Source organism: Anser anser, assembly GCF_964211835.1.
Source record: "Anser anser genome assembly, chromosome: 1".
In the NCBI taxonomy this organism is placed as follows: domain Eukaryota; kingdom Metazoa; phylum Chordata; class Aves; order Anseriformes; family Anatidae; genus Anser; species Anser anser.
Genome location: NC_139720.1, coordinates 191917651 through 191944661, shown reverse-complemented (window position 1 = coordinate 191944661; position 27011 = coordinate 191917651). Strand labels below are relative to the sequence as shown.

The following is a 27011-nucleotide window of genomic DNA, read 5'->3' as shown; positions in this document are numbered from 1 at the left end:
GAAAACAAGCAGTCTTCTGGGTAGTAAAGAATATGTCCAAGCTACTGCAACTCACAAGACCGGATGGACACTGGCTATTACAACTCAGCTATTTTTCTTCTGGTTCAAGACACCCATGCCAAAACTGGTACTACTAAATCTGACTAATGAGCATAATCTGAAATGCAAGTTTCCAGCAAGATGGACGTGACCCAGGCAGAAAAGGCTGCACATGCATGTGTCTTCACCATATTGCAGTCAGTGCCTTAAGAACAGAAGCACTGGGGACCCTCCCTTGCAATCTTTACTCTCAGCACCATGGAGATTTGTGACCTTGCCCTAAATAAGGGCTAGTGCTGTTATGACAAATCTCATCCTTATCACTGCCACCACTGGTGAATGGCTGTCCCTTTTGAGTGTCATATCTTGATTCTCACTAGCTCCCCAGTAGAATCTCATGAGTTCCCAGTAGAATAATGACATTTATGATAGCAGCTGCTACACCTGTGCAGTTTCCCCATGCTTGGGGTTTTCTGGAAGTGCTGCCTTCCAGGAACAGAATGGTAACACCCCACTGCTGCACAAAACAGACTTGCTGCTGCCACCAGCAAGCGCTGGCGTGAACCACAGAAGCATCCCAACACACAGCATCTGGCCTCATTGACATACTTGCCCAGTGCTCCATAAAAAAACACTACAGGAAGAGGTGTAGATAAAGATCTGAAGAGCTCAGAAGCATCCCTCAGAAGGAATGGAAATGAAAAATGCTTACATTATATCTTCTCTTGCTCAGCCCTCTTCACAAAAGGGCAAGAGCTGTGATTTATTCAATGCTGACTGATCACATTGTATGCTGGAGCTGAGGTTTTTAATAACTTTGTTAAAAGAGGGATTGTTTGGACATCATCTCTGTGTTACTCTAGTACCTTCAAATCACCTTCTCCCTTTTCCAATATCCACGTTATTCTAAAATTCCATTTAGGTGAACTGATAAAGGCAGCCAACACCCTCCCCCGGGAGCACAAGATGTGTGAATAAGCTCTACACAGAGCAACCCATGAAAGCCATCTGTGTTGTGCGCAACAGGACCATAATATGGTACAGGGCCTGGAGCACCTTCCCTATGAGGAAAGGCTGAGAGACCTGGGTCTGTTCAGCCTTGAGAAGAGAAGACTGAGAGGGGATCTTATCAATGTTTACAAATATTTTAAGTGTGAGAGACAGTGGGATTTTGCCAACCTCTTTTCAGTGGTTTGTGGGGACAGGACAAGGGGCAATGGCCACAAAATGGATCACAGGAAGTTCTGCACCAACATGAGAAAGAACTTTTTCATGGCGAGGGTGACGGAGCACTGGGACAGGCTGCTCAGGGAGGTTGTGGAGTCTCCTTCTCTGGAGATATTCAAGGCCTGTCTGGATGCCTACCTGTACAACCTGGCTCTAGGGAGCCTGCTTTGGCAGGGGGGTTGGACCCGATGATCTCTTGAGGTCCCTTCCAACCCCTACAATTCTGTGATCCTGTGCTAATGTCACACCCTGATGTTCAGCACAAGAGAAGTTTGTTTTAAGAAGTTTGAGGAAAGTTAGCTGTGCTGCTTCATTACTTAGTCTGGAGTCAAGGTGATTGGGGTTAATTGCAGCAGTTGGTGTAATGGGAAAGAATTAAAATTGGTTTTAGAATATGAATTGGCAAACTTGAAAGTGTTTTCTTTAGCTTGTAGACGGACCATCTAAAATATATTTGGAGGAGATCTTATTTTTGTCATTGTTACAACAGTATCAAACAGGAGAAATCCTCTAAGATTAAAGGGTTTATGTTTGCAGCCTAAGGTTTATTCCTGTCTTCCTGTTCTTGTGACCAGATGTTTTGAGTGAAATTGGAATATGAGATTTAGCATCTTGTTTAAATTTTAAGAATTTCTAAGTTGTATCATCCACTTCAGTGCACTTCCAACTCTAATCTGCCATCCACAGCCTGAAGAACGTTTCTTATGAATTATGCTACTCTCTTCCACACAAAGGTAATGTCGTAAAAAGGAGAAGTACAAATCTACAACTACTGCTGCTTGGCTTTATACTACAGCGTCCTTTAAGAACAGATATTCGGGGCCAATAACTCATACATAGCTGCTGGGATTTTGGATGGATTTTTATTAGTGATAGGTGTTTGTGAACTGCCTGTTGTCATACCCTATATATCACTGTACTCCACCATGCCCTAGAATGACATAGGTTACACTGTAACTTAGATACCCTTGTTAGCTGCTCTGAACCTTTGGCCCACAATGACAGGACAAACACACCTGAACAGGCTTCACTTACACAGCTAAAAGCCATGTCACGTAAGAAACAGGCAACAGTCCCAGAAGGCAGACTGCACATCTGCGCAAAGCATAAAAAGAAGTGGAAAAACAACAGCATTCCCTTTTTGTTATTACCACCTTTTAGGGAGGAAATTCCTGCACTCACCCATTTCCTTATCTTCTTGAACTCTTCTCCTTTCACTTCCGCATGCCTCCATCCATCTCTTCTTATCCTCTTGCTTTTTTGCACAGAATAAATGAATCTCTTCTGTTGCTCTGTTTATTATCTTAAAGGCATTCTTGACATTAATGTTAAAGTCTTTGTCTCTGCCATCTTCAGTGTCTACAAGTTCCATCTCATCCATGTCAATACGATCCTTATAATACAAGATGTCCCTCCTCAGTAGGTCCTTCTTACAGAACACAAGTTGATGGTCAAAAAGGAAGAAAGTCCTCTGCTGGCTTTTGCCTTGCTTTGATATTTTGGTCAGTTCTCCTGAGTGGATGAGTTCCGAGCTTCTGGCTAACACATCTGGGCCCTAAGAAGATATATTATACATGCAGTAAGTAAATAATATTTCAAGATCTTACTATGTGCCTAACCAGTCTCATTTTACTAATCAAGTCTTAAATGTATTCCATTTTCTTATACTTTTATTACTAGATTTGAAAATGCTACAGAATGTAAATAATCTTATACAGGCAAACTCAATGAACATGATTCTGCTCTGCTTTATTCCTGCATAAATCTGGAGGATACTTATTAAAGTCAGTAAAGAGGGTTCAAGTTCTGATAAAACTACCAAAAATCCAAGTAAGATTCTACAGCACCAGCATTAAAAAAAAAAATACCCATTGGTGAAGTCACCATCCCTGAGGGTGTTCAAGGAAAGGTTGGACGTGGTGCTTGGGGACACGGTTTAGTGGGTGACATTGGTGGTAGGGGAATGGTTGGACCAGGTGATCTTGGAGGGCTTTTCCAACCCTTACAATTATATGATTCCTGCATTCCAGTATCATCTCAAAGATGTGTTCACGTACAATGAGCTGCTCTTCCTGAGTCAAACAAGGTAATCAGTAACACAATCACTGCAAATGAAGCGACAGGACTTTCACCTGAGCAGCGACCAGTTGAAAAGTAGACACTATAAACTACCTTCTACGCAGAAAGATATATCCTGTGGAGGACATGAAGTACTGTACACAGCACCTTTGACCAGTAAAGGGTCAGGCACTTACCTCCCAGTCTACTATAGACACTTGCCAACGCGCTATCTTGTCTATGCTTTCCAATCTTCGTTTTCGCTCATTGATCAGGCATGCTACGTTCTTCATAGCCTCATATGCAGCTTTTATGTCGTTATAATCACTGTGAAATGTAGACATGTTTCAAAGATCACTTACACAATAGGAATGATGCAATCAGAAGCTGTGACATGGTGCTATTGGCCTGCATTACCCATTTATCACTCTACTCAGAGTACTTAAATAAGAGACAGCTGATTCTCAGCTATCTTCAAGCTCACACAGTAGTCTGTACAATTCAGTGTACTGATGTATTTTGTGCAGGAGCAAATTACTAAACTTGTAAGAAGGAGTAGATTAGTGAATAGAAAAGCTGTCTCTACTGAAAACAATGGTAACACTCCCATTCACCTCAGTGATTCACACATTTCACCAAAGTAATTTGTTTTTAAGCAAAATCTGATTGGGATTTTATTGTGAAGGACATCCCTTTAATCATGTTTAACAATTGTATTTTCTCCTTCTCATTTCCAAAGGTTGTGTCAACAAATAGGAACAGAGAACTTATGCAGCCAGAAAAGATACCAACAGCAACCTTGAACAGGGCGAGTGAGGCACCCAAGAACATGAGCACCAAAGAGAAGAATTAAAGAAGACAATGCTGTTAAAGCAGCCCAATTTCATGGAACAAGTGTGAAAGAGTCAAGGCTGTCACCTTCCCCTGCCTGCTCCAGGTGGAATGCAAGTCTGTCCTTCTTCCACTGCCCTGCTTCCCTCCTTCTTTCCCTGAGCTCTTCACTTGCTTTCAACTGTACCCAGCCAGTGGGCAGGTTCTGGTTCCCCTTTGTATAGCATCTCTCCCTCTTTCAACTTCCTCAAATGGAGTCCCTGAGAAGAGGGAAGGAAAGACTTATTTCTTGCCTTATGAGTCCCAGTTGTCTTCCCTCCTTTATCACAATGACTCTTGCAGAAAATGGAGCCAGAGGTAGAAAACAGTATGAGCCAGAAATAAACACTGCAAAGGGGTCAGCCTCACTGTCCTCTTTATCTGCTTCTGTCCTGGTTCCTATTTTCATCTGCCACCGATGGATGCACTTCCCCTCTACATCTGCACATTGCTCTCCTCTCTCTGTTTATAGCTCTGGAAACCCTTTTCTGCCACGCTGTATACAAAAAGTGAGATTAACAATAACAAGATCCGTCTCATGTCAGGGAGATGTCCCACGGGGTGACCGCATGATAGCCACACTGCTACTCTTATCTCAGTTCCTCCTTTGTGGGTGTGTACGCTAGTCCTCACTTGTTGCATAAACTGTGGCCTTCACAGAAGGCTGTGCACATCTTCAGTCGTGCTACAAAAACAAAACAAAAAGCTCCGAAAGACTAATCTGACTGGAGCTGTGCCAAGGCTCTGCACGAGCACAGGCGAGCATCTCTGGACACCGGGAGCATGGCCGTGTTTGCAGGCACCTCTGCCTGCTGGGTCACGGGTCAGGAGAGTGGCCACTGTGGGTGGCAAGAAGGTGGTAAGAGCTGTCTGGCACTCCACCTACAGATTTAGTCACTCATGGAATAAGCTGTCAGAAATTAGCAGCAGAGAAACTGATACCTGTTTCAATTGTCATTGCACGGTTTTCCACGGGGGTAGAGAAATGAACCCCTGAACGTCAAAAGTCCACATCCCTACGGTCCCTAGCAAAAATCCCATTGTTTCCAAGGGGAATTTTCTCAAGGTTAAAGAATTGCAGACTTTGGCCCATGAAGCATTGCCTCAGGCTGGGCCTGGACTTTGAGCACAGGGGTCACAGTGGAACATTTTTCTTGCAGTTGTACCAGGTAAAAAGGCAGACGTTTAAAGATAAAATCTTAATTTAGTCAAAGAGTTAATCAGCCATGGGGTATACTAGGAAGGCTAATTACCTGCAACATCAGTTCTTACTTATCCCAGCAGAAAATCTATTGTCTGGGCCTTTTTTGCAAACATGTGTTTCGGAGGAACCTAAATAAATTGCCCCTTCTAGTATGCAAGCTTCCTAGCAGACACCAAACAAAAAAAAGTATTTCTTGTGGGTTCAAAATAGAACTGGTCACTTGGATTTCAGTTCAGGTTTGTAAGTTTCTGTGTTCTTCGTACATAGTCAATCCCAGCTGGTTTACCAGCTATAATTTACAATTGCAGGTAGTAGAAAACCATTAATTTCTTAAATTAACAAAAAATGCCAAGGAAAAAAAAAAATCAAATTCTGAGTTGCAGATGTTACAGTTACAATGTGCCCTGCACCCATTTTGAGTAATACTTTTGGTTTTCTGGTCTATGGTAACACAACATGTTTAACACCTGACGACATCATATATGTTCTTAACTGTTAACTGTCTAACAAGTTATTATGTGTGTCACTTTAATGGAAGAATTATTTAATTAATGGATAATTTCTACTTACTGAGGAGCTATTCTTTCACACTAAATTTTCTGTCCTGTAAATGTCTCCACCCAAATTTATATTTTTCTCTGATTTTCATTATTTGCATTACTACAGTGAATGGTAAAGACCCAGCTTGGGAAGAGAGGTAAAAGGGAATGCTATGCTTGGGTCTAGTGAAAAGTTCAGTTTTGAGAGACTGGGATCTTTACAATGAGATGAAAAAACAACTGAAAGTAGTTCTAGCACATATTCAGAAAACCCAGTGAAGTAGCTCAGATAGGAAGAAGTTTACAAAGAGTGTAGATGACAAGGATCCTCACAGCAAATTTTTAGGGAACTGTTATGGAAATACTGATCCCCAAGTATTCTGTATTTATTTTGGGACAAGGAGTATTTGTCTTAAAGTTACCGGGAGATTTGGTGGAGTATACCCTACCTTTAGCAGAGTTTTTCATCAGAAGATGCAACAAATGCACAGCAACAAATGCTGTGCAACAATGATGCAACAAATGCAAAAATACCTTGGAAATCCCTGAATAACAATGTTTTGCTAACACTTTCTTATAAAATTTTGTTAACATTATTTGCTGTTTCCTTTGATTAATCAGTCTCTCTTAGCTTTTTCACTCTTGGTTCTCCCTGTGCTCTCAAAGTTTGTAACTACACTTTTTACTGGGTTCAAGAAACACTTTTTTTCCGTAACACCTTTCCTCTGCAGTGTTTATTACTAATAAATTTCAAAAAACATTACGTTCGAATTAGCTCAGATTGTGTCTCTGTTCTAAGGCCCTCTTTGCCTTTTCATGAGTCCACAACATTTAAGCAGTTTCCCCCTTTCTTCTGTTTGCTTCCTTCTTTGGCACAATGGCTTTTTTCACTTTGATTTACAAATCCCTCCCTCCATCCTATTTCAGCACCTTCCTCCTTTCCTTCTCCCTCTTTCACTTATTTCTCATTCTATCTTACACACTGACAGTCCCCTGAGCTACGTTTCAGATACTGTTTTGGTTAATATTGTTATGGTTCCAAGATGTCATCAGGAGCTCCCATCTATAGGAGTCACTGTGAACTTTGTTCCTGATCTCAGGACTTGGTGTTGTGGCACCCAGAAGGCTTCAGTAATTACGTGTTATTACTGATTTAAGAACTGTCTTTCGAATTCTCTCACCTGTGCTCCTGAGTGGTATATTTGAGCAATTCTGCAAGCTGCAGAGGGTATTTGCAGATTTTCTGAACAGGCGTGAGAAGAAAACCATCAATGGCAATGTCAATCATCTGCTGGAGCAAGCGACAGGCCTCAAAGAAGTGACGGTATTTGCCCTGTTTCATTAGCTTGGAAAGTTCAATGCAGGCACTGGGATGATTGTTACAATATTCTGAATAAATAGCAAAGCCTTCTTGCTACAGACAAAAAAAAAAGAAAAAAGAAAAAGTCAAAGCTTTAACTAAAGTATTTCACTATAAAGAAGGAAGCGTATTTTTTAATATAATAATATACCTATTATAGCTAATTATACTAATGAATCCATTTCTTATATGGTTTCCAAACTCGGTAACAACCAGCTTTAAAACTATATTGAAATTTAATTTGTAACTGTCAAAACTATGTACCTTCTTTGTATGAACAGAGACAGAGGCCTCCATTCAGTCAGAATAATCAAGCCCAGTACTTCAAGAAATACTTTTCTTTGGGAAATCTTGGAAATTAGGAAGCTTTGACAGCTATAGGCTTAACTGGTGTCTATCATGAATTAAGATTTTTTCACCACCACCTTCTATCCAGATTTTCTTTAGGAAGTTGTTGCACGCCTGACTAAGCGATCTGAGATTGTTGTAGATATTCCAAATCATATGTGATCACTACAGTTCTGAAAAAGAAATCTAAAATTGTGTACCATGATACATACTTGTTAAAGATAAGGAGAAATCTGAAATATTTAAATAATTCTTTAACTTAATTGTAAATAGTTTACATTCTAAAATGTTGCCTGTACTTAGATTAGTACTTGATAGGCACTTGTCAACCCTCCTAACACCCTAACAGCATTTTCTTATCATGTTTTATTTGTTTCATAACTAAAATCAACTTCTGCAACATACATGTTGAAGAAAGCATGATCCTATCTCACTCAGATGAGGTTCCTCTTTGTTGTACTGTTTCTCAAGATCCTTCAGAAACTTTCTTTGGAATTTGTAAATATCCTCAATATTTCCAAAAATGGTGCTTAACTGGGCTGTGGTGAACATTCCTGTATGTTTGCGACACTGCCGAATATAACCCTAGAAATGAAACAAAACAAAAAAAAAAACCTTTTTAGTTTGAAGATACAAAAATAGATTCTACCCTGTAGCATCCCACTGAACTGGCAAATCCTGTGATCTGCAAGCACAAGTGGTTTCCCAGACATGCACAAATGACTGGGCAAGTAATTTCAGATTTATGCCCAAATTGATTCTTCCAATCCAACTGCTGTCTCACAGTACAGTGAATGCATCAGGGAACCAGATACATGCACCACGGGTAAAGCTCACTTGTGCCTTCTTGTTATGACTGCCAGTGAAACTGGACAAAAAAAGCCTGGTGTAAGGCCCCATGCATCTACTGCTTCAGCTGCCATGCTTTTCCATAGTAATTCCCCTGTGCCGTAACAGTCCTTCTCTAGAAGAACAAATCCTGAAGCAACTAATATACAAACAATTTCTAAAAGGGCTAAAGTACAGGTTACTTAACCAGCAGCTAGGCAGGACCCAGTATAAGCCATAGAAGCACAATTAAGAACACATTATAATACTGCCAGAGTGCTACTGTTTGTTAAAATCCAGATAGTACCAGCAAGACTCAAGTGAAAATATGATCCCTTTTTCCCTTTTTTTTCTGTTACTTGCAAGAACATCACATGGGTCCAGTTCCTTTGTATCCAGTGTAAGTAGATACATAACCAAGTCCTTCATTTTGAAAACGCCCTCAAAGCAAATTCTATTCTGCTTTCAACAACCAATATCAGATCCTATCAGCATCCACATAGTGAGGAGGCAAAGATGAGGTCAGGGGCCTCTTACAGGCTCCAACGCTCGGCAGCTGCCACCACGCACAGACGGGAAGTCCTCAGGTACCTGCTCCACACAGCTGAGCGGGGAGAGGAGGATGCAGAGCAGCAGCTGATATCGAGGAGCATCAGCTGTGCTCAGATTCCCCTATCAGTTACAGTGCCTGGGTGCAGATGTGTCCAAAGGGTAAGTGGTATGACAGGGGTTATGGGCCAGGCTCCTCCATTCACCTGCTTCCAGGTTTCTCCCAAATCACTCTGGGAGCAGACAGCTGTAAAAAGCCTGCAACTGCTCCAGTGAGGTTTGCCAGGAAGCATCCCTGAGCACTGCTGGCACTGTTATGAGCCTTCTTGTCTCCTGCACAGCCTTCTGCTCTGAGCACAGTTCAGTGGTTACACTGCATGCCAGCCACCACCATTAGGAGGACCACTCCAGCAAGAAACAGGAGCCTCTATGCAGCTCTTTATTGCGGATGGCAGGCACTTCTTGAACACGACTGGTTTTTCTGGGTATCTACCAGCTTTGTGATTCTGACTGCACCAGCCCTAGTGATTCATTCCAGTGCAGGGCTGGCACATTTGCATTATTATCTGCAGTAGCTTTTCTGGCTCAGTCCCGGTCCTACCTGAATGTATTTTCAGCTCGTGTCCTGCTTGTACCACCCTACAAATTCACTCAGAGGAAAGCAAACCACCTCTACGCCACATGCTGAGCGTGTGCCACTGTTTCTCTACTTGGAAAATGTGTTTGCTGTTCTGTACTAAACTGAACCGAAGAAGAGGCATGTCTTTTAAAAAAAGAGTTATAGAAGATATGTATTAGAGATTTAATCATTAATAGCAGCCTAAAAATTAATAGGTCAGTAAAATATGAAAGTGGTGTCCCAGAACTCAGCTAACCATGGCAGCAATGCAGCTGTGTGTACAAATTCCTCCCTCGTCTTCTAGGCACCCGGTCAAACTTGATAGCGTATGTAAATAGTGAATCCAAATGACATAACTTACATTTAATAATTTAAAAAAAAAATAGCCTGCCAGTTAGCAAGAATTTTTTGTCTTTTTGTCTTCCCATTTATCTTTCTATAAACTACATTAAAAAGGCCTGATCCACAAAGAGGAAGGAAGAAAGGAAGAAAAGGAAAAAGAGAAAGAAAATAGAAAAAGAAAACAGAAAAAGAAACACAACACTGTTGTCATGTCTACTTTGCTGTCCTTGAAAGAATCTAATGAGTGGCGGACTAAAGGATGACAACATGACAAATACAGAGGGAGAACCAGTAAACCAAGTATAGGAAGAATATTTTGATAGGTTGCTTAGCACCCGTTCAGATGGTAACCACAAGTACACGTCAAATACAGGTCAAATGCATCACAGTCCACATCAGAAAAGGCAAACATCAGTGAAAAGTATTAAGAAGCTTCTTCTTGACTGAGTGTGGTCTTCCAAGAAAACTTGAAAAAAAAGAAGGAAAAAACACAGTGCTCTTGCTATTTCACAGTTCAAACAAGCAAATTAGTTCTAGAACACCTTGAAAGACTTCATAGCTCCTAAGCATCAACAAAAGTCTCTTTGCTGGAGAAAACAAAAAAAATCCTGCCCTGCAAGCTTTCTCTTTGCACGCTACTTTCATAAAGCTTAGTCTCTGAACTGTAGCAGATTTTATTAGTTACTGCAAGTTTTCTATCTAAACCAAGTGATAAAATGTTTCAAATAAACTAGACTTCCTCTCACTTATTTTTATGGAAATAGCAGTTAGACAAGTGAACTATTTTTTCCATGTCAAAAGTGGAATGTTTTTTTTTTTTTTAAAAAGGAAGTGGTGCCTTGTGGCGGTCTGTGGAGAGGAAAACCTTATGAGGGCACGACAAGGCTCTGACTGGCAGCCTCAGAAGTGCAACTGGGAATATTATGACCTGAGAAAATACTCCAGTTTTCAACTTAGATGGGATGTTTTGTTCACACTAGGTCAGCAGAATGCCTTCAGGTTAAAGCATGTACCTCACAGATGTCCTTGAGATGCTTGATATAGACTCGTTCTGTGTTCATAATTTCCTGTATAACGTTGGTTCTCATCTGATCCTTGTTTTCAGCTATTTTCTGGCGATGCTTGCTGATATCTGCATCTTGTTCTTCATCCTGGATACTACTACAATTTTCTGGCAGTTCTTCCTGATTAACTCGCAGCTGCAGCCAGAACAAACAAAGCAAACTAGAGTAAAACAGCCAACTTCTACAAAGCATGACAAGACTGTTACAAACTTCTTACAATTAAGAAAGGACATGTGACACAAATGTTCCCGTTCCTACCTTACAAGGAGGGTGGTTCTGCAACAGGATTTATCTCATTATACTCATTGGGTATTCAAATAAAGTGCTGAGATTTGTCTAGTTGGCTAAATAAATGGCTTTCTACTCCCATCATCTGAGAGAGAATGTTCTGCTGCCTGTGTATTTTACAGATTTATTTCTCTCCCTTACTAACAGTTTATGTATTATTTTGGCCAACTCAGCTTATAAGCAAAAATTTCTAAAGTAGACAATTCATTCAGATACTTCTAAATAGTTTCCCTCTGCCCCAGCTCCCTGTGTGTACAATGTGGATAACAGCACCTCCTTTGTCCACTTTTGTCTGATTGCCCATTTTGGTTGAAGAACTGGGAATAGTAAAAGCAGGAACCACATCTTGCACTTTGTGTAGCACTTAATATGTTGTAGCCCAAGTTTCCTTACGGGCTCTCAAAAAGTAAAATAAATTGTGAAATATATTTCAGTGTTATGTTTTGTCTGACTAAGGAGTTCAGACTCCTACAGAATTATGTGGTAATAATTTTTGCTGATTTCATCAAGAAATCCCTGCAATAACAGAAGAGAGCAGCATACAGCATAGCTTTGCCCTGCCCCTCATACAAACTGCTGTGTCCTCTCTGAATACACTGATTGCTTCTGGCTGAGCTTCCTGCTGCCCTCATTTCTACTTGTGAAACTCATTTGGTTACAAATGGGACACAAAAAAGAAGAAGTGAGAATAAAAGGTGTCAGGAGCTAGTGGTGTGATTTTCTACTGCTTTATAACTTGAAGTCATTAGAAGTTAACACCACTGATGTGCAGATGCAAAGATGCTGATGATCGGGCCCTTCATTTAGATTTAATGCCATGGTCATTGCTGCATTCTGTTCTAATACAAGGAACTTTGCCTGACAATGGTGTAAAAACAACAGAGTTACTCACCCTGACAAAGCTAGCTGGAAACCAGGCTTCCTTGTCCTCAATTCTTCCCCACCACCAGTCTTTGTTGGAAGCTTCTAGGACTCTAATGACATCTCCAGCTTTGAATCCCAGCTCTTGATCATCCATAGTCACATGGTCCCAGAGAGCTTCTGCATGGACAATGCTGCCATCGCTTATCAGCTGAGATGGGAAGAGAAAGAGAATGTGAAGGCCAAAGGACAAACACTGAACTATTTATAAATTCCTAAAAAGACCAAAATATCTCACTAGAGTGCCCAAGATTAATCCTTTTACAAGACGAAATTAAAACTTCCGGATCTTCAGAAACCCATGCATACATTTATTAGAGTAAGAATGATTAGAGTCCTACTCCAGAGCAGTTATATAGCTAACGAGTTAGGCTCCCAGTGAAGTGGTAGTCACCATGCTCTTCCCTTGGCAACTGCTCTTGGACTCTGTCAGAGGCAGGATGCCACTGCTGCTGGATACTTCATCATGATGGCTGCAGTCATTACACTTTTTATTAATAAGAAGCCTCAGGCCTGTGGAAAACATGCACTCCATCACAATAACAATGCAAAGATTCCCCACAGCAGATTGCAGCCCAGGATGTTACCTCATTAATGGCTAGCTGTTCCCCTCCAGGCTGCAGGTACCTCGGCGTGGCTTGGCAGAGTTCCTCGTAACTGTAATCTTCCTCGCTGCCATTGTCATCCACCAACGCCGAGGATTCAGTCCCACCATCTGCAGCAGCTAAAACAAAGGTGGAACAGCTGTTTGTGCAATCATTTTTATACAGGCGCCTATTCCAAAAACAAAACAATGTGAGAGGAATTGCTTAGGAGTTGCCTTTGTTGTTACAAATATAACAATAACAATGAAAGTGTAGGGTTCTCAGGAAAGCCACTTTTCTCTCATGAAATCCTTTTTACTCTTCTTTGTAATTTTCTCATCTAGCATGTGATGAAACAGAAATATTCTCTTTTGTGTGTGTTAAAAATAGAACTACAAACTTTTTTTTTTTTTAAATGCAGAGGAAATGTAAAACAATCTGAACCAGAAGAGAGGTGTTGGTGCAGTTCCCCACAGCACAGACGTGAGAGCTCTTGTGGGCTACCGGCAGCCAGAGGGGGCCACTGCCAGCCCCCAGCTCTGTCACATCCCTCTGCACATTTCCACTGGGACACAGTGGGATCGTAAGGGGTGGGCACCCCACGCCTTTAGAGAAGTACAGGTCAGAGCTACAATGAGCTTCATCGTGTCTATACAGCTGCATAAGCCATTGAATATCATCGAATGAGAAGGACTGATGTGGGGTGCAGTAATACCAACTGACTCAGGTCCATACACCCAGTGCTGGACCCTTTTATACTAGGCTTGCCTTTGAAAGCCAGCTGTAACATCCAAACCAGATCTAGGGAGGAGCTAGTAACCACGAGGTATTCATGGCCCGGCGCTTGAGTGCACCCTCAGGTCCACCTCAGTTTATCCCTAAAGGTCTATTCCTAAAGCTGGCCCAAGCCACAAATAAACATTGTCTGAAGATCGCACAGTGCTCAAAAATTCCAATCAAAAATAATATTCAGAATGTGCTGCTATTGCTGAACTCCCTTTTCAATGGTTGTGGCGTCCCAAATAAGCTCCCATGAGGGCCGTGGACCAGCCAGCACAGCATCCTCCTCCCTTCCAAGGGGAAGGGATCTTTCAGCTGAATTCTTGAACCTGCTGCTTCCACCCCCTTGCGGGTGAAGCAGCAGCCCCCTGCCTCTCTGCCCTGCTCCGTGCCCACAGCTCCAGGCTCCAGAAGCATGAGCATGGTGGGGAGATGGCTTTGCTGTGCCCCATGCCGTGCCACGAGCAGGCACGCTGCAGCCTGTCAGTTATTTGCTTTACGGGCAGAGCCACTTCCACCCCCCGCCTCGGATGTGCTTGTACCATTGCTAGCATCTCTGGTCGTCCCAATAATGATTTGCGGAAGAGATCAAAGCTGACAGCTGCACAAATTAACTAAAAAGATTTTTGCTTTCTTTAAAAGTGCAAAACATGCCATAATCTTGATGTAACACAATGCGGCTATTCTACTGCTCCGTTCTACCCCCCAGCATTTTACATAGGCACTCACGTTACTGGCATAATAACCTAACCCGTGAGGGTGCTGAATCCCTAATTAAAAAAAAATAAATGAAAAACTTTTCCCCTTAAAGACTCATAAATCTGAGCACTGATAAACTTCTCAAATACATCCCGTAAAACTTCCTGCAACTGCTTTATTAAAAAATCTGCAAATAAATAATTCATAAAACCGATTTTTCGCTTATAAATCAACAACAAAAAAATCATCCCAGTGATTCTTTATACATCATTCCTGCACCATCAGTGCTGCCTGCTGGTTCGTTCCAGTAACGAAGGCACATCAAAACATCCTAATTCGTTTAGCTCCAGATGAAAAACGAGTGCAGTTTCGGGACCGATCGCTGCTCGTTATTCCTCACCAAGCCCACATGCCTGCATTGTCTGTGTAGTCACGCTCGAGCGAAAAGCAGCCCCTTGCGCTCTGTGTCTGCTCCTCTGCCGGCGAGCGGCGGGGCTGGGTCGCTCTGACGGGATGCAAAAACTCACTAAACTTAAAGGGACGATGTGGGACCGACCGTGGTCCCCTGTCACCGCCGCCAAGCCCCCCTCCGTTGCAGCAGACCCCCTCAACCCACAAAGCGAAGCGTTCCCAACGCTTCATACTCACACGTACCCATCTGTAGGCTCTCCAGGCTCCAAAACCTCGCCATCCCACCGCGGGCTACCATGCTGCCGCTGCCCGGGGCCTGGCCCTTGGGGCCCGGCAGGGAAGGGTCGTGCCTTGCCCCCACAGCCACCTCACCTCACCCCGCTGCCCGCTGGAGGCCGGACACGGAGGGTCCGGGGGGAGCCGGGGGGCGACACGGACGGGCTGGGGCTGTGGGGCTGCCGGAGGCTGCCGGGGAGGGAGGGCCGGGAAGGCGGCGGGAGGCGGCTCCCCTGCTGTGCCGGGGAGGGCCTTGGGTTGTCGGCAGAGAAGGGCGAGCTCGGTGCCGGGTGTAGCCGCCACCGCTCAACGGGAACGGCCGGAGGGGCGCGGGGTGTTCCTGGCGTTGCAGCAGCAAGTATCAGCCCATCTCTGTCACGTTACGCCAACTAAAAGTCCAGCAGGGAGCAACAAAGGAGGGTTTTTTTCGTTCGTTTTTTTTTTGCGTGGCTGTTAAAACTTCTGCCGTGCTGCTAAATGCTGTGTCATTATGTAGGGCACGGGCAGCAGAAATGCCAAGGCTGCGGCAGAGTGCCCCACAGGAGAAAGGGGGGGGATGGAGGCATTTTCTCACCCAAACCGCAAGCAGGGAGTGGAAACAGGGTGCCCGAGCAGCGGGGCTTCAGTACCCCAGCTCCTTTGCTTGCCCCAGCTGGGCATTTACCTCCCCAACCTCCGTGCTGCTTCGCCCCCATGTGTGGGTGAGCAGATGTGGGAGCTCCACAGCCCCCGCTGCACCCCATGCTCATAGGGTTTCCACGCTGCACGCATGTCACAGCCCTCCAGTGACGAGCTGGGAAGCTCCACCACCTTCACGAATCATCCTCCACCTGCACGCCATGTCATCGCTCGGCTCAGCCCGTGCTTTCGCTGGGGCCTGCCTCCTCCAGCGGGACGCTGGCCGAGCCATTTTCGCACACAGACATCTCTCAACACCCACCGACAACCACGTGGCTTCCCACCAGCCTCGGAAGGAGGCTGAAAGGCCAAGCATCACACTGCAATGTTAATGCCATCTTCTCACAAAAATCCAGACTATGCTGCCCTTGACCAGGGACCGGGAGGAATTCCTTTCTGAACTGCCCAACTTCCCTATTATTCCTTGCCGCAGGGAGACTTGGTGGATCGCACAGTAAAAATAAGGTACTACGTATTACAAGATGCTTACTCACATACCCACGCATTCTTCTCAGAATCAGTAAAACACAACTGAACAAACAGGAACCAGCTAAAGAAACACTCGTTTATGTCACTGTGAATTGCCGACAACCCTGGGACCTGCAAGTGAAGGCTTCGCGCTTCTCAGCAGCCAGAACTCAAGCCCTCAGCCATGTCAAAACCCTACTTGCAGGGGAAAACACGGCTGAACCGCCATGGGAAAACCAGATCGAAACCCACGCCACTCTTCGAGAAGAGACATTAAAAATGATCTCTGAAAACCAGTCTTGTGGCTTGACTCTCGCAAACTGGAACAGAACGGGTGCGTTTGCCCGATGAGTCACAAAGCGCGACCGTGGGCCGCTGCCGGGCGGGGAGAGCTGTTCTCCCTCCTCTGCACGCTCACAGCTAGCAATTGTGTGGCCCTAAACGGAGCTGCCAAAGTGCTCGTTTGGGGTGAGCTGGTGGAGGGTTCATTTCCTCACCCCATAAGCCGGGGACAGGCGGCACGGGCTGTCCTTGGCAGTGGCAGCCCAGCTACCATGCCCAAATGCATGCTGAGCAGGCTTCCCCAACACTGAAAAGACTGCAGAGAGCACACACTAAAATACCAACAGCTAATTCACCGCCTCGTGAAAATCTGGTTGTAGATACCCCTCTGGTGACTGATCCCAGCTCAGTGGTTTGAGAGCAAGCATGGGAAGTTGAAACACTGCTTTTTGTTTGGCTTAAACAATCTGAGCAGACTGCAGGAAGTACAGAATGTGTAATAAATCCTAACATCACTCTGAACATGTAATAAACCCTACTTTATTCTCAATATTCTGATGAGGCTTTACGTAAGAAAATGCCATGCCCCCATCCCAGGGCAGACCAAAGGTCCCTCCAACTCTGACAGCGGCCAGCAGCAGATGCCCAGGGAAGAACATAAAACCAGACGAGGCATGTAATGGGGTTTTTCTGATGTACTTTCCTACAGCCCAGCTATCTGCAGATCAGAGGCAGATTCCTCCTGGGGCAGAAGTGGTATCTCTGTGTTTAATGAGCCGATTTTTTCAAATCACTTTCTGAATTTCTGCAAGCTTTTGGGATCTGAGATATCATGTGTAGCAATTAGTTCCGTAGTTTAATTTTACAGAATATGAAAACCATCTTTTGTTTTGAACTTACTATCTGGCAATTTCATTAAGTTCTTACATTACTGGAAACAATAACAATTATCTGTTCATTTTCCCTATGCCAATCAGTGTATAGACATTTTTTCCCCCATTGTTCTTTTTTCCAAGCTGAAGAGCCCAAGCCTAGTTAATCATTCTTCACACAGAGACACTGAATAGATTTTCTTATCCTCTTTGCCTTTCTCTGTGTCGTCCCTTGTAAGAAATGCCTTATGAGGTGGAAAGGAGCGGGTAGATGGCCCCCCACACACCACACCAACGGCACAATCAGGCTTTCTGTTTTGTTCTCTGTTCCCTTCCTACAAACTCCTGCCCTTCTATTTACTGTTTTGACGGTTACCATGCGCTGAAATGACACTTTAGTTATCTAATACAATTGCAAGAGCTTCTCCTGAAAGGCACCTAGTTCAAAGTCCACTCTTCGGTAAGCACGCCAGGCTTGTTTTCCTCCATGTGCGCTGCCTCACCTTTATCAACACCGAATGTCACCTGCCACCAGTGAAAAGCGCTGTGCCTTCCTAGTGTGAAATCCTTCTGCAACTGTTCAAGCAGCTTCTGTTTTCACTGCTGTGAATAATTCAGCCCACAAGCAAAAACCGTAATTTCATTCTGCACCTCCCTCCCTTCCCACGTTATCTGCGAAGACACTGAACAGCCGAACACCAGCGCAGTCCCTCGCATCTTCACTCGTGGCCTCTCCCCTTAAGAAAACGAACCACTTTCCTCCTCTCTTAGTGCTTCATCACTTGGATCCTCCCACGTGGGACGATCTTCCCTCTCATCCCAGGCCTCTATTAAGAGACCATGCCAAAGGCCTTTGGAAGGCCCAACTAAACTATACCCACCGAGTCTCCCAGTCATAGCCTCACTGATTTTTTCAGAAAACCTAATCGATCCACAGGGCACAACTTCCTTCTACACAATGCACATTGACCCTTCTTCACCCTAAGGGTCTACCACTGTTGTCATCACTCTCTGTGATATTATCTAGGTACTAATTACATTATTTTTATGTTTTATGTACTATTATGCCAGGCTCACTGGTTTACTGCTCTCTGGCTTCCTCCTGGTACTTCTTTACAAACAGTTATCCCATCACCGCCTTCCCCCTGCCTTGTATTGAGGCAATTTTAAGCAATGAATCCCATGCTGGAGACAGTAGCTCTGCAATGCTATTCCTAAATCCCTGAGGAGTTCTGGTTCTGGCAATTTGTTACTATTCATTTAGTTACTCTAAAACTTTTACTGACATTTCAGGACAGACCGCTATCTAATTTGAGCTCAGGTTTTATTTCACAGTCACTGGCAAGGCCTACAAGCTGTCTGCCAGTCTGCTGGGTTCTCACATTTTTGAAAATGGACTTCATTTTTATATCTTTAGCAAACCATTTCTATTTTCATGTACTTTTACATCAAAATCACTAGTTTATTTTTTCTATTCGGATACAAATCAGCAATCTGAAGGATGCCTGCTTCTTCTTCTCGTTGTTTCTTTTCCCTTGTGTTTAATGACAGAACCCTTTTCTGGTATTTCCAAATTCTGTTTCAACAAGTGGAATGAATTTGCTCCAAGCATCTAATATGCAGTCCTTGAACACTCTCCATGCTGCCTGCAAGCACTCAACACTTTTGTCTACTCCTTTAAATTCCTTTGTTACACAAATGACTTCTCATTTTTAATTCCTTTCCTTCTTTTAAATTAAAACACATACGGTACTGGATTTTTTTACTGTCACTCCTGAAAGGATATTGGTTCAGAGTGCATTATGGATTCAGAGGGCAAGATTCGGTATCTGTCTAAATTTGGCCAATGAACTGCACCCCAAATTCTCTGTGTCCTCCAATCAAGGTCAACAAGCTCAGCTGTAGAAGCATCCCACCCTTGCAGAGTAGCTCTTGTGTGCTCCTGCACACATACCTGAGGAATGATTCAAGAATTGTCTCCCTTGCTGTAGGTTTGCTGGTTAGCTGCACCAAGAAGTTATTTATGGTACACTTAAAAATGTAGTTCTGTGCCCCATTATAATGCTTAACGCAAACAGCAGTGATTTAAGTCTCTTTTTATGACTGTGTTTGCTGCCCTTGACACTTCTCAGATTTCATTAGTTTGTCACATTTATTATCATCATTAGTGTGATCTCAGGCGGTTCATAATTTAATCCCGTTACTATACTTTTTAGTATTTAGGCATGGCATTCAAGACCACAGATCCTGTGCCACTTGCTGATACAGTCAATTTGTTAGCTTTTCTTTAATACATTCGAAAAACTCTTTCACTGGCACAACCTTTTCTGTTATTCCTATAAAGCTTGCACAACGGTAATATTCTCCAGTGGTTATCCTCCTTCGACCACATTTACAATATGCCCATTATGCCATGTAGCTCCTTTAAAATATGTGTATTTCTCTATCTCTTTAAACTTCCACTACAACTGGCAGAGTTTCCAGTTTTTCTAAGTCATTTTTAAACACTTGCCCAAGAGCTCCTGATTATTTTGTACAGTTTTGCCAGCTTCTGCCCCATCCTTTGTTGGAGGAAGAAGTGATCATTGACATTACCTGTAAGGATGCGTTGTCCCATACTGTGTATTACTTCACCTTGCCAGCTTTCCCCTAATTCTTTGTTTAGAAACTACTCTATAATCTTGTGATTTGCATGTCAGCAGCCTGCTTTTGTTTTGGCTTACAAAACAAAGGATCTTTTCATTTCAAATGTTCCTCGGTTCATAAATAATCTAAATCTCCCTCTTTTTTATACCATTTTCTGCGTGAAGGTGCCTGAAGGTACAAAGGCCTCTCTGACACCAAGCATGGGATTGGCAACATTTCGGACAACTTTACCATTGGGCTCCTGGTCTTCTAGCTCCTAACCGACAGCTTCAGCTCTGCTTCTAGTGCGTGCCTCCTGTCCTGCTCACAGCTACCAGCTCCCCTCCATAGTCCAGAGGACTGCCCAGATGCACCAGCTCCTCCCAACAGATTGCTGGGTCCTGTTTGCATCACCAAGCTCAGGTATCTATGCAACTAATGATTCCATCACCCACCAGCATAGGTTTTACCTTTTGGAGTCAGTTGACTCCCATCCCTGAAAGGATCAGAGCCATCACCCTCCACTCCAGAGGTTTTTCTGTCCTCAGCAACACTGGGACTGCCTAGCCTGTAGGAATGGATTGTGTGATGCCCCTTGAACTCCTGTCAATGAGCCTTTCTGCCCCCCCGAGCTTTTCAGACACCTTGGCTGCAGAATACAGCAACTGGCCTCCAACTGCCACTGAAGAAAGGAATAGTCTCCCACAGGTCCTCTGCCACATCTGTCAGCCCTATGCAGATATTCGGGTATCCCACACAGTACTGTACAACTGGGGTAGGAAACAGAATCAAGCCCTAGACCACCACTGCTTGTGATGGCAGTTTGACAGTGCAACTCTTATGTAGGTACCCACATTTAGACTAAATTTAGGTGACTTAAACTTGGCGCTGAGGCTATCCGAAGAAGTTCACCAATGAATTTAGCCAATTTCAAGCCCCACACCACAGTATGTGAAAAAGACATAGTTTTAAAGATACTTATAAAAACTTCCTCTATTGTGATAAATTGGTAACCTCTTTAATGTAATTTAAGCTTGTAACCTGTAAGCACAAGACTAGCATTACGAGTCTCAAGGCAAGTTTCCCTTAGGTGCTGTCTGGTTTTGTCTCCTACAGTATGATGATTTACTGTCTTGTAACAGCTGTTTTCTAAAAATTTATATCTCCAATTCTACCTCCCATTGTTATAAAAGTAGCCATACAATATATTAGGCTTTAGCAAGTCACTAAAATAAGATACCACTGGTTTTCAAGGCTTGGGTTTAGAATTCCTGCCTATAATAAAGGGCTTTTGTGTTATCAAATTTCACTGTATATGAGCAAACAAAAAACTCTCACATGTTCAAAGACAAGGAAATGCCTTGTGAATTTAAGAGAAAAAGGAAAGAGATCAGAACGTGTGACACTGGTCACTTTATTATTTTCTACTAGAGCTACTTAAAAGATCTCTGCAACTGCCTTTAAACTGTGAAGCCCATGATATTCCCCACTTGCCTTCAGGGCTTTGATTTAAAAAGCTTTTCCTGTTCAATGTCTATGTTTATTGTAACAAGTCATGAAAGTCACATCTAGCATAATCAGTACTGCTTTAGATTTATTGTCTTGAAAAGTGGCAGAATTCTTGCTTTGTGCATTTGTCATCATGATGCTTACATTGAGGAGAGCAGTTATTCTAAAGCTACATATCTGGAAATATACTACTCTCAGGCACGTTGTCTAGGTTAACTAAGTAATATAATTTCATGTGATTTCCATACACAAAATGGACAGGATAACTAAAATTAAAAATATATATAATTCCTACTCTCTGATACTTAAATAATCTCTTTTTTTCTAAACAAGGTCATGGCAAACCTGGTAATCTGTGGGTAGTCTTTCTCAAACCATGGGTAGAGACACCGTGTGGTCATCTCAGCAAGGGTTGCAGAATTAGATGCAATTCACCTCTATGTCTAATATAGATCATTAATTATACTGAGGTACCTACAGCAAGGACATGCTCCAGACATGAATTTTAAAGTAGTTCCCAATATTTTCCTACAATATAAATTAAAAGGAAAACACTGATATTACATATATAATGTATCTCATTGCCATAGGTAGAAATTATGAACTCTTTTTCTTGGAAAGCATGTTCCCCAAAAAAATGCCCAATATTCATGCTCTATTTTGGGCTGGAAAATGCAGTTTCAAAATGTTCTTATATAAATTAATTTGCAGTTGACAGATTTTTTTGAGCAGAATTTTGATATTATTAGACTAAAACTTAGAACCATCTAAGCCAAGTACTAGTAAATATATGTATGACTTTAACACAGAAACATTGAAAATGCTATTTGTTAGGTTCCCTGCTTCAGTCATAGCAAGTCCTCATCCAGACATCTTTACTGATTCTATGCACAGGGAGGCAGAATGAAGGCTCCCAGTAATGCTTTTTTCACTATTATCAGTGAAGGATCTAAAGTGAACATTTTGCCATTTCTGACACTCATCAAAGAAGCACGAGTAACTGTTCAGATTATGCTCGCAGTGAAAGAACACAAATTGCACTAACCCAGGCTCTTCTCATATCACCTGCCAAAAAATGTTCCACTAATACTAGATATGACTTTATATTAACTCCAGACAGCATTGCATGCTAACAGCAAACAATTACAGAAAAAACACACAGGACATATCAGAGGCTGATAAAGAGTACTGCTCTTTAAGCAATCTTTTGCTTAACTTTGCCTAAAAAGGCTATCTTTTCCAAGAACCTGTTAAACCACAGATCTGTTAAAATCTGTTAAATCTGTTAAATCACAACACTGTAATGTACCAGAAACCTGTCTGGGCTCCATTTACCCAGAGTGAGCAACTGCAGCTGCACACACTTCTCTGAACCAAGTTGTTGAATTATTTAAGGCTTTTCTACCTAGGAAGTTAAGCCAAATGCACGACAACAAAAAATGTAAAATACATGTGGTGTGTCTATGAACACAAGCACATTACACCTTATTTCCTTCATGTTCCATTTTTACCTGCAGGCAAGTATGTGAACACTAACAATGGAAAATACAGGAGCACAAGCAGTATAGTAAACTACAACGTCACACAGCATGTGTGAAAAACAAGTTTTACATGAGCACAGCAGGATAAGCTACTGATGAGAAAGATAAAGAACTGAGCGACTTAACCATGTACTACTTTGCCACAGAGTTTGTGTGCACCTTTTCCTAGTCCACAGTGATCTATTTGCTGACCAAGCTGGGATAGGAAGCCGAGACCCAGGGAGTTAAAAGGACTTGCACATCCTACCATTAGATGTTCTCATCTGCCGCCGTCGCCCAACGCGGTCCAGGCCGATGGGGGTGCTCTGTGAGAAGGTGAGTGGGCGGAACCTGGCGGAGACGGCTTTGTAGGGGGGCACCTGGTGTGCAGGAACCGGCGGCCGCGTGGCAGGCTGCAGGGAAATAGAGAAAATCAGGTCTCAGTAAGCAACCTACCCCGCCAGCCCAGCTTGGGTGCAAAGAAGAGTCCCTTCAGGTAGTCCAGCTAGTTACAGGAGCAGTGAACACTCCTACTTCAAGCACCTGATGTTGCTTAAACTCTACATCATGTACCCACCATAATCACGGTAAATATTTTATAATGTTATAGCTCTTTGTTAAATTAAAAACTCTAACGCCTCCTCTTACAATCAGGCATGCACTATAATTTTCATCTTGTAATACTCCATCCCTAAATGCTCTGGGATCTAACTGATTTCGGGCTGACATTGTAAACACCCATCTGAATAGTGGAAGAATGACCAACAATTAATTCTACAGCTGGAAGTTGTGTTCATTTCCTGGGATGCTTTCTTTTTTCAAATAAATGTATTGCTTTCAAGTGAAATAAACTTGTTTTACAAGACCAAAATAATTGTCTAAATGATCCCCTGCTCTGAAGATCCCAGGAGTCACATTAAAAAGAGGTAATACTTCGTTTACTTGTAACTTTATGTAGAAGACAATTTCTTTTGTCAAATCATTCATTTGCTTAATTATGATTAGAGAATGTACCTATTTGCAAATTGAGTCTAATTTTGTCATCCCTGAACAACTCCACGCTTGAACAGCAAAACCTCGTCATACAAACTTCAGAGAAACACGTCTTTAATCTTCCCTTATCTTTCAGTGATTACTGTTCATAGGCCCTTTTATCGAGTAATCTGAAACATCAAGGCTTTTTTTATGACCTGTTGACACTGTTAGGAAATCAATGATTTAGTATTCTTTGAAAACTGCTTCTCACACCTAAGCTGTCAGATGAAAACAAAACACAATAAAGAAGGAATTAACATTATGCTTCTAAAATATTCCCTTGGGTATTCAAAGCTGCTAAGAATAAAAATCAGCAAGGTGAAGATCAGTCCTTGAAAATCCCACATAAAATACTTCTTTCTACGCATGTATTCCTGGTTCATTATTCCTGTTTTTGCAATTCAGCTACAAATTTACTAAAGACTGCCAAAAACCCCAACATTCATTCATCTCCTCAGTACTCTAGCAATATCTCAGGATACTAAGTAACAACAAATAGTAAGTCTGATATATTGCATCAAATAGCTAATAGAAGTAATGCTAATCACTGTAGACAAGTAATTGGCCAATTAAACAACAAAGCTATTTAATTCTGGGCAATTAATATTTTCTTGGAAGGCTTTAATCCAGAGTCCTTCCTTCCCCAGTGCTATTACTCAGTGGTAGGCCTGGGAAGGCCATCATTTGGCTTGAAAATGTGTCCCTCTTGGGAATGCTCCATAGCTTTGGTCTTGACCACAGCAATCTCTTCTTTTGTTGCTTTATTAACTTGAGAACTACTTTAGGAAGCACTAGAAGGTGAAGGACACCTTACAAGCACAAAAGCCTTTGAGCTCTGTAACCTCCTACAGGACAGGGCCATCACTACCAACAGAACAGTAAGTTCCTCTACACATTGTACCACTTCAAGACTACCTCCCTGAAAAAAAGGAGCTATTTTTATCTTTCGGAAGTTTTATATTTCTCTTACCTAAGCCAACAGAGCAGGCAAGTAAGCATATGAGTACTGGTCAAGTGCTAGCTGAACCACTGACTATTTTCCTTGGGGCTTCCTACATTCCAGAAGGTCAATTTAGTAGTACACAAGCAGGCATATTTTCACGTCGCCAGTTTTCTTAACTCTTTATTTCATTAATTTCTTAATTTATTACCAATTTTCTTAAGCGACTTCCTTATTACTTTTAAGTACCCTGGATATGCCAATACCAACATTTTGAACACCACAGCTAATGCCACATGTTTTGAACAGGCCTGTTTTTGGACATCATGAAATTACTGACAATTATTATGTTATTATCATATTGTTTGTAGTCCGCTGTTCCTCAGGCCCTACACCCTGCAAGGTGACTAAATACACAGATGTATGACACACAGGTGAGCTCTTACAAACCAATACGAGAAGTAACAACCATTCCAAGAAAGAAACCAGGGTAATTTACAATACAAAAAAGATTATCCCAAAGTCAGTATCAGGTTTATTCCATGCTGTTTTGCTTTTTAACAACAAGACAAAGTAATTAGTGACAAGGAAAGCAGAATTGTAAGTATATGAAGTCAGCTTGACAAAAGGGAAGGAAGAAAAGGAAGCATCCATTCTATTTTCTAGGTTGAAGACAGAGACAAGGAAGTGAAAGGGTCTTCTGCAGTCTGCAGAGAGCACATCTCTTATCTTACTTGTGTCAGCAGACCTTCTATTTCTTCTGCTGGACCGCTTCCATAGAAATTGACCCCACCTATCACAGAGATGGGTCTTCTTTTTCGCCCTCTGTTGTAGCCTACTGTATTGCTTTGGATTGCAGACCCAACAGAAGCCAGTCGTGGCTGATTTTCTCCATCTGTGCAGTCTGTCTTCTGTGACTCCACAGCAACTGCATCTTCAGGTATAGAGATACTTCTGATTGACATTTGGCCATAGTCTGAGAGAGGTCTGGGCCGAGACCTTTTTCCAGAGCTCCATCTCCTGGGTGTGACCTTCTGTGTGTCTGTCTTCTCTTCATCCTGGGATGAGGACTTCTTCCAGTGGTCATCAGAAACAACCTTTTTAAATGTGAACAAGTCAAATAAGCCACAGAATTTTCTCATACTTAATCATTTGTGAGTTTTTCATACGGCAGATCAATTTAACATTGCTAAAGAGAAAGCGTTACCACAAATATAATAAATACAACTGACAATTCAGGAAGACGGTAACTTTACAAGGAAATACATCATATGCTGTTTGTGCTAAGTAAGGTTAACACTACATCATCAGCATCTCTTAGGCAAATAACATCACTAATACCATTAATATCTCACCTATGACTTCTGCAATAGGACGAGGACATATCATAAACATTGCATTCACTAAATCAGGTCTGGCACTCAGTTCTTCATGCACACAAGTAATATGACACATGTAACTTCTGTAAAAAAAAATTCAGCCCACACATATTCCTCTGCTTTACCCCTACCCAGTGATGAAAGTAAGCAGTGAGGCTCAGTTGATGGTTTGCTGATGCCAGGTAACTGTAAGCTGATACCACGACAGGCAGTCGTGCTCCCTCCTCCCACCCACTCACACACCCTCACTTGTGTCAGATCTAGGGACTGCATGGCCCGGTGTGAGTCGGTTGAGCGAGCTGATTCATTTTGGAAGGGAGAAATTAATTTTCTCCCTGATCAGGAAGGTTATAGTCACACACAACAGAACCAGTGATACGACACTGTAACACAAATTTGGGGGAAATCAACCTTTTCAGAGAGGAAGCTTGGAAAATGAGCATGTCATTTGTATTTAGCAGCAAATTTGGCCCTATAGGCTAATGCCTATAGCTAACACAATTGTACTAGTACTGCAAGTTAGGAAATAAAACAGCCACAACTGAAATACTTATCCAAGGCAACATTTTGAAGGATTTCCGCATAATTGGAGTAAACTGCTGCAAGCTTCTCTAGCAAAACCCCCACAGTTTTTAAGAAGAAAATATTGCACATAAAAATTTAAATTCACTTCTCCCTCAAATTTCCAAATTCTCAG

At 42.4% G+C, this 27011-nt stretch overlaps 1 protein-coding gene across 14 annotated transcripts in view; it reads right to left on the bottom strand.

Moving 5' to 3' along the window:
* Nucleotides 1-27011, bottom strand: part of SPATA13 (spermatogenesis associated 13) — a 159041-nt gene that overhangs the window by 7523 nt on the left and 124507 nt on the right. For 8 of the 14 annotated variants that reach the window (XM_083839663.1, XM_083839662.1, XM_083839666.1 and 5 more), the window contains 9 exons: nt 25670-26032; nt 23229-23373; nt 12844-12980; nt 12228-12407; nt 10997-11182; nt 8051-8230; nt 7119-7351; nt 3522-3651; nt 2449-2821 (listed from right to left, as the gene is read on the bottom strand). In XM_083839663.1, coding sequence (XP_083695789.1) covers nt 2449-2821; nt 3522-3651; nt 7119-7351; nt 8051-8230; nt 10997-11182; nt 12228-12407; nt 12844-12980; nt 23229-23373; nt 25670-26032 — 1927 coding nt within the window. Of the gene's footprint in view, nt 1-2448; nt 2822-3520; nt 3652-4242; nt 4416-7118; nt 7352-8050; nt 8231-10996; nt 11183-12227; nt 12408-12843; nt 13031-14967; nt 17012-23228; nt 23374-25669; nt 26033-27011 lie in introns of those variants that run through there. The other 6 variants (XM_083839664.1, XM_083839656.1, XR_014585466.1 and 3 more) reach the window with 5 other exon arrangements.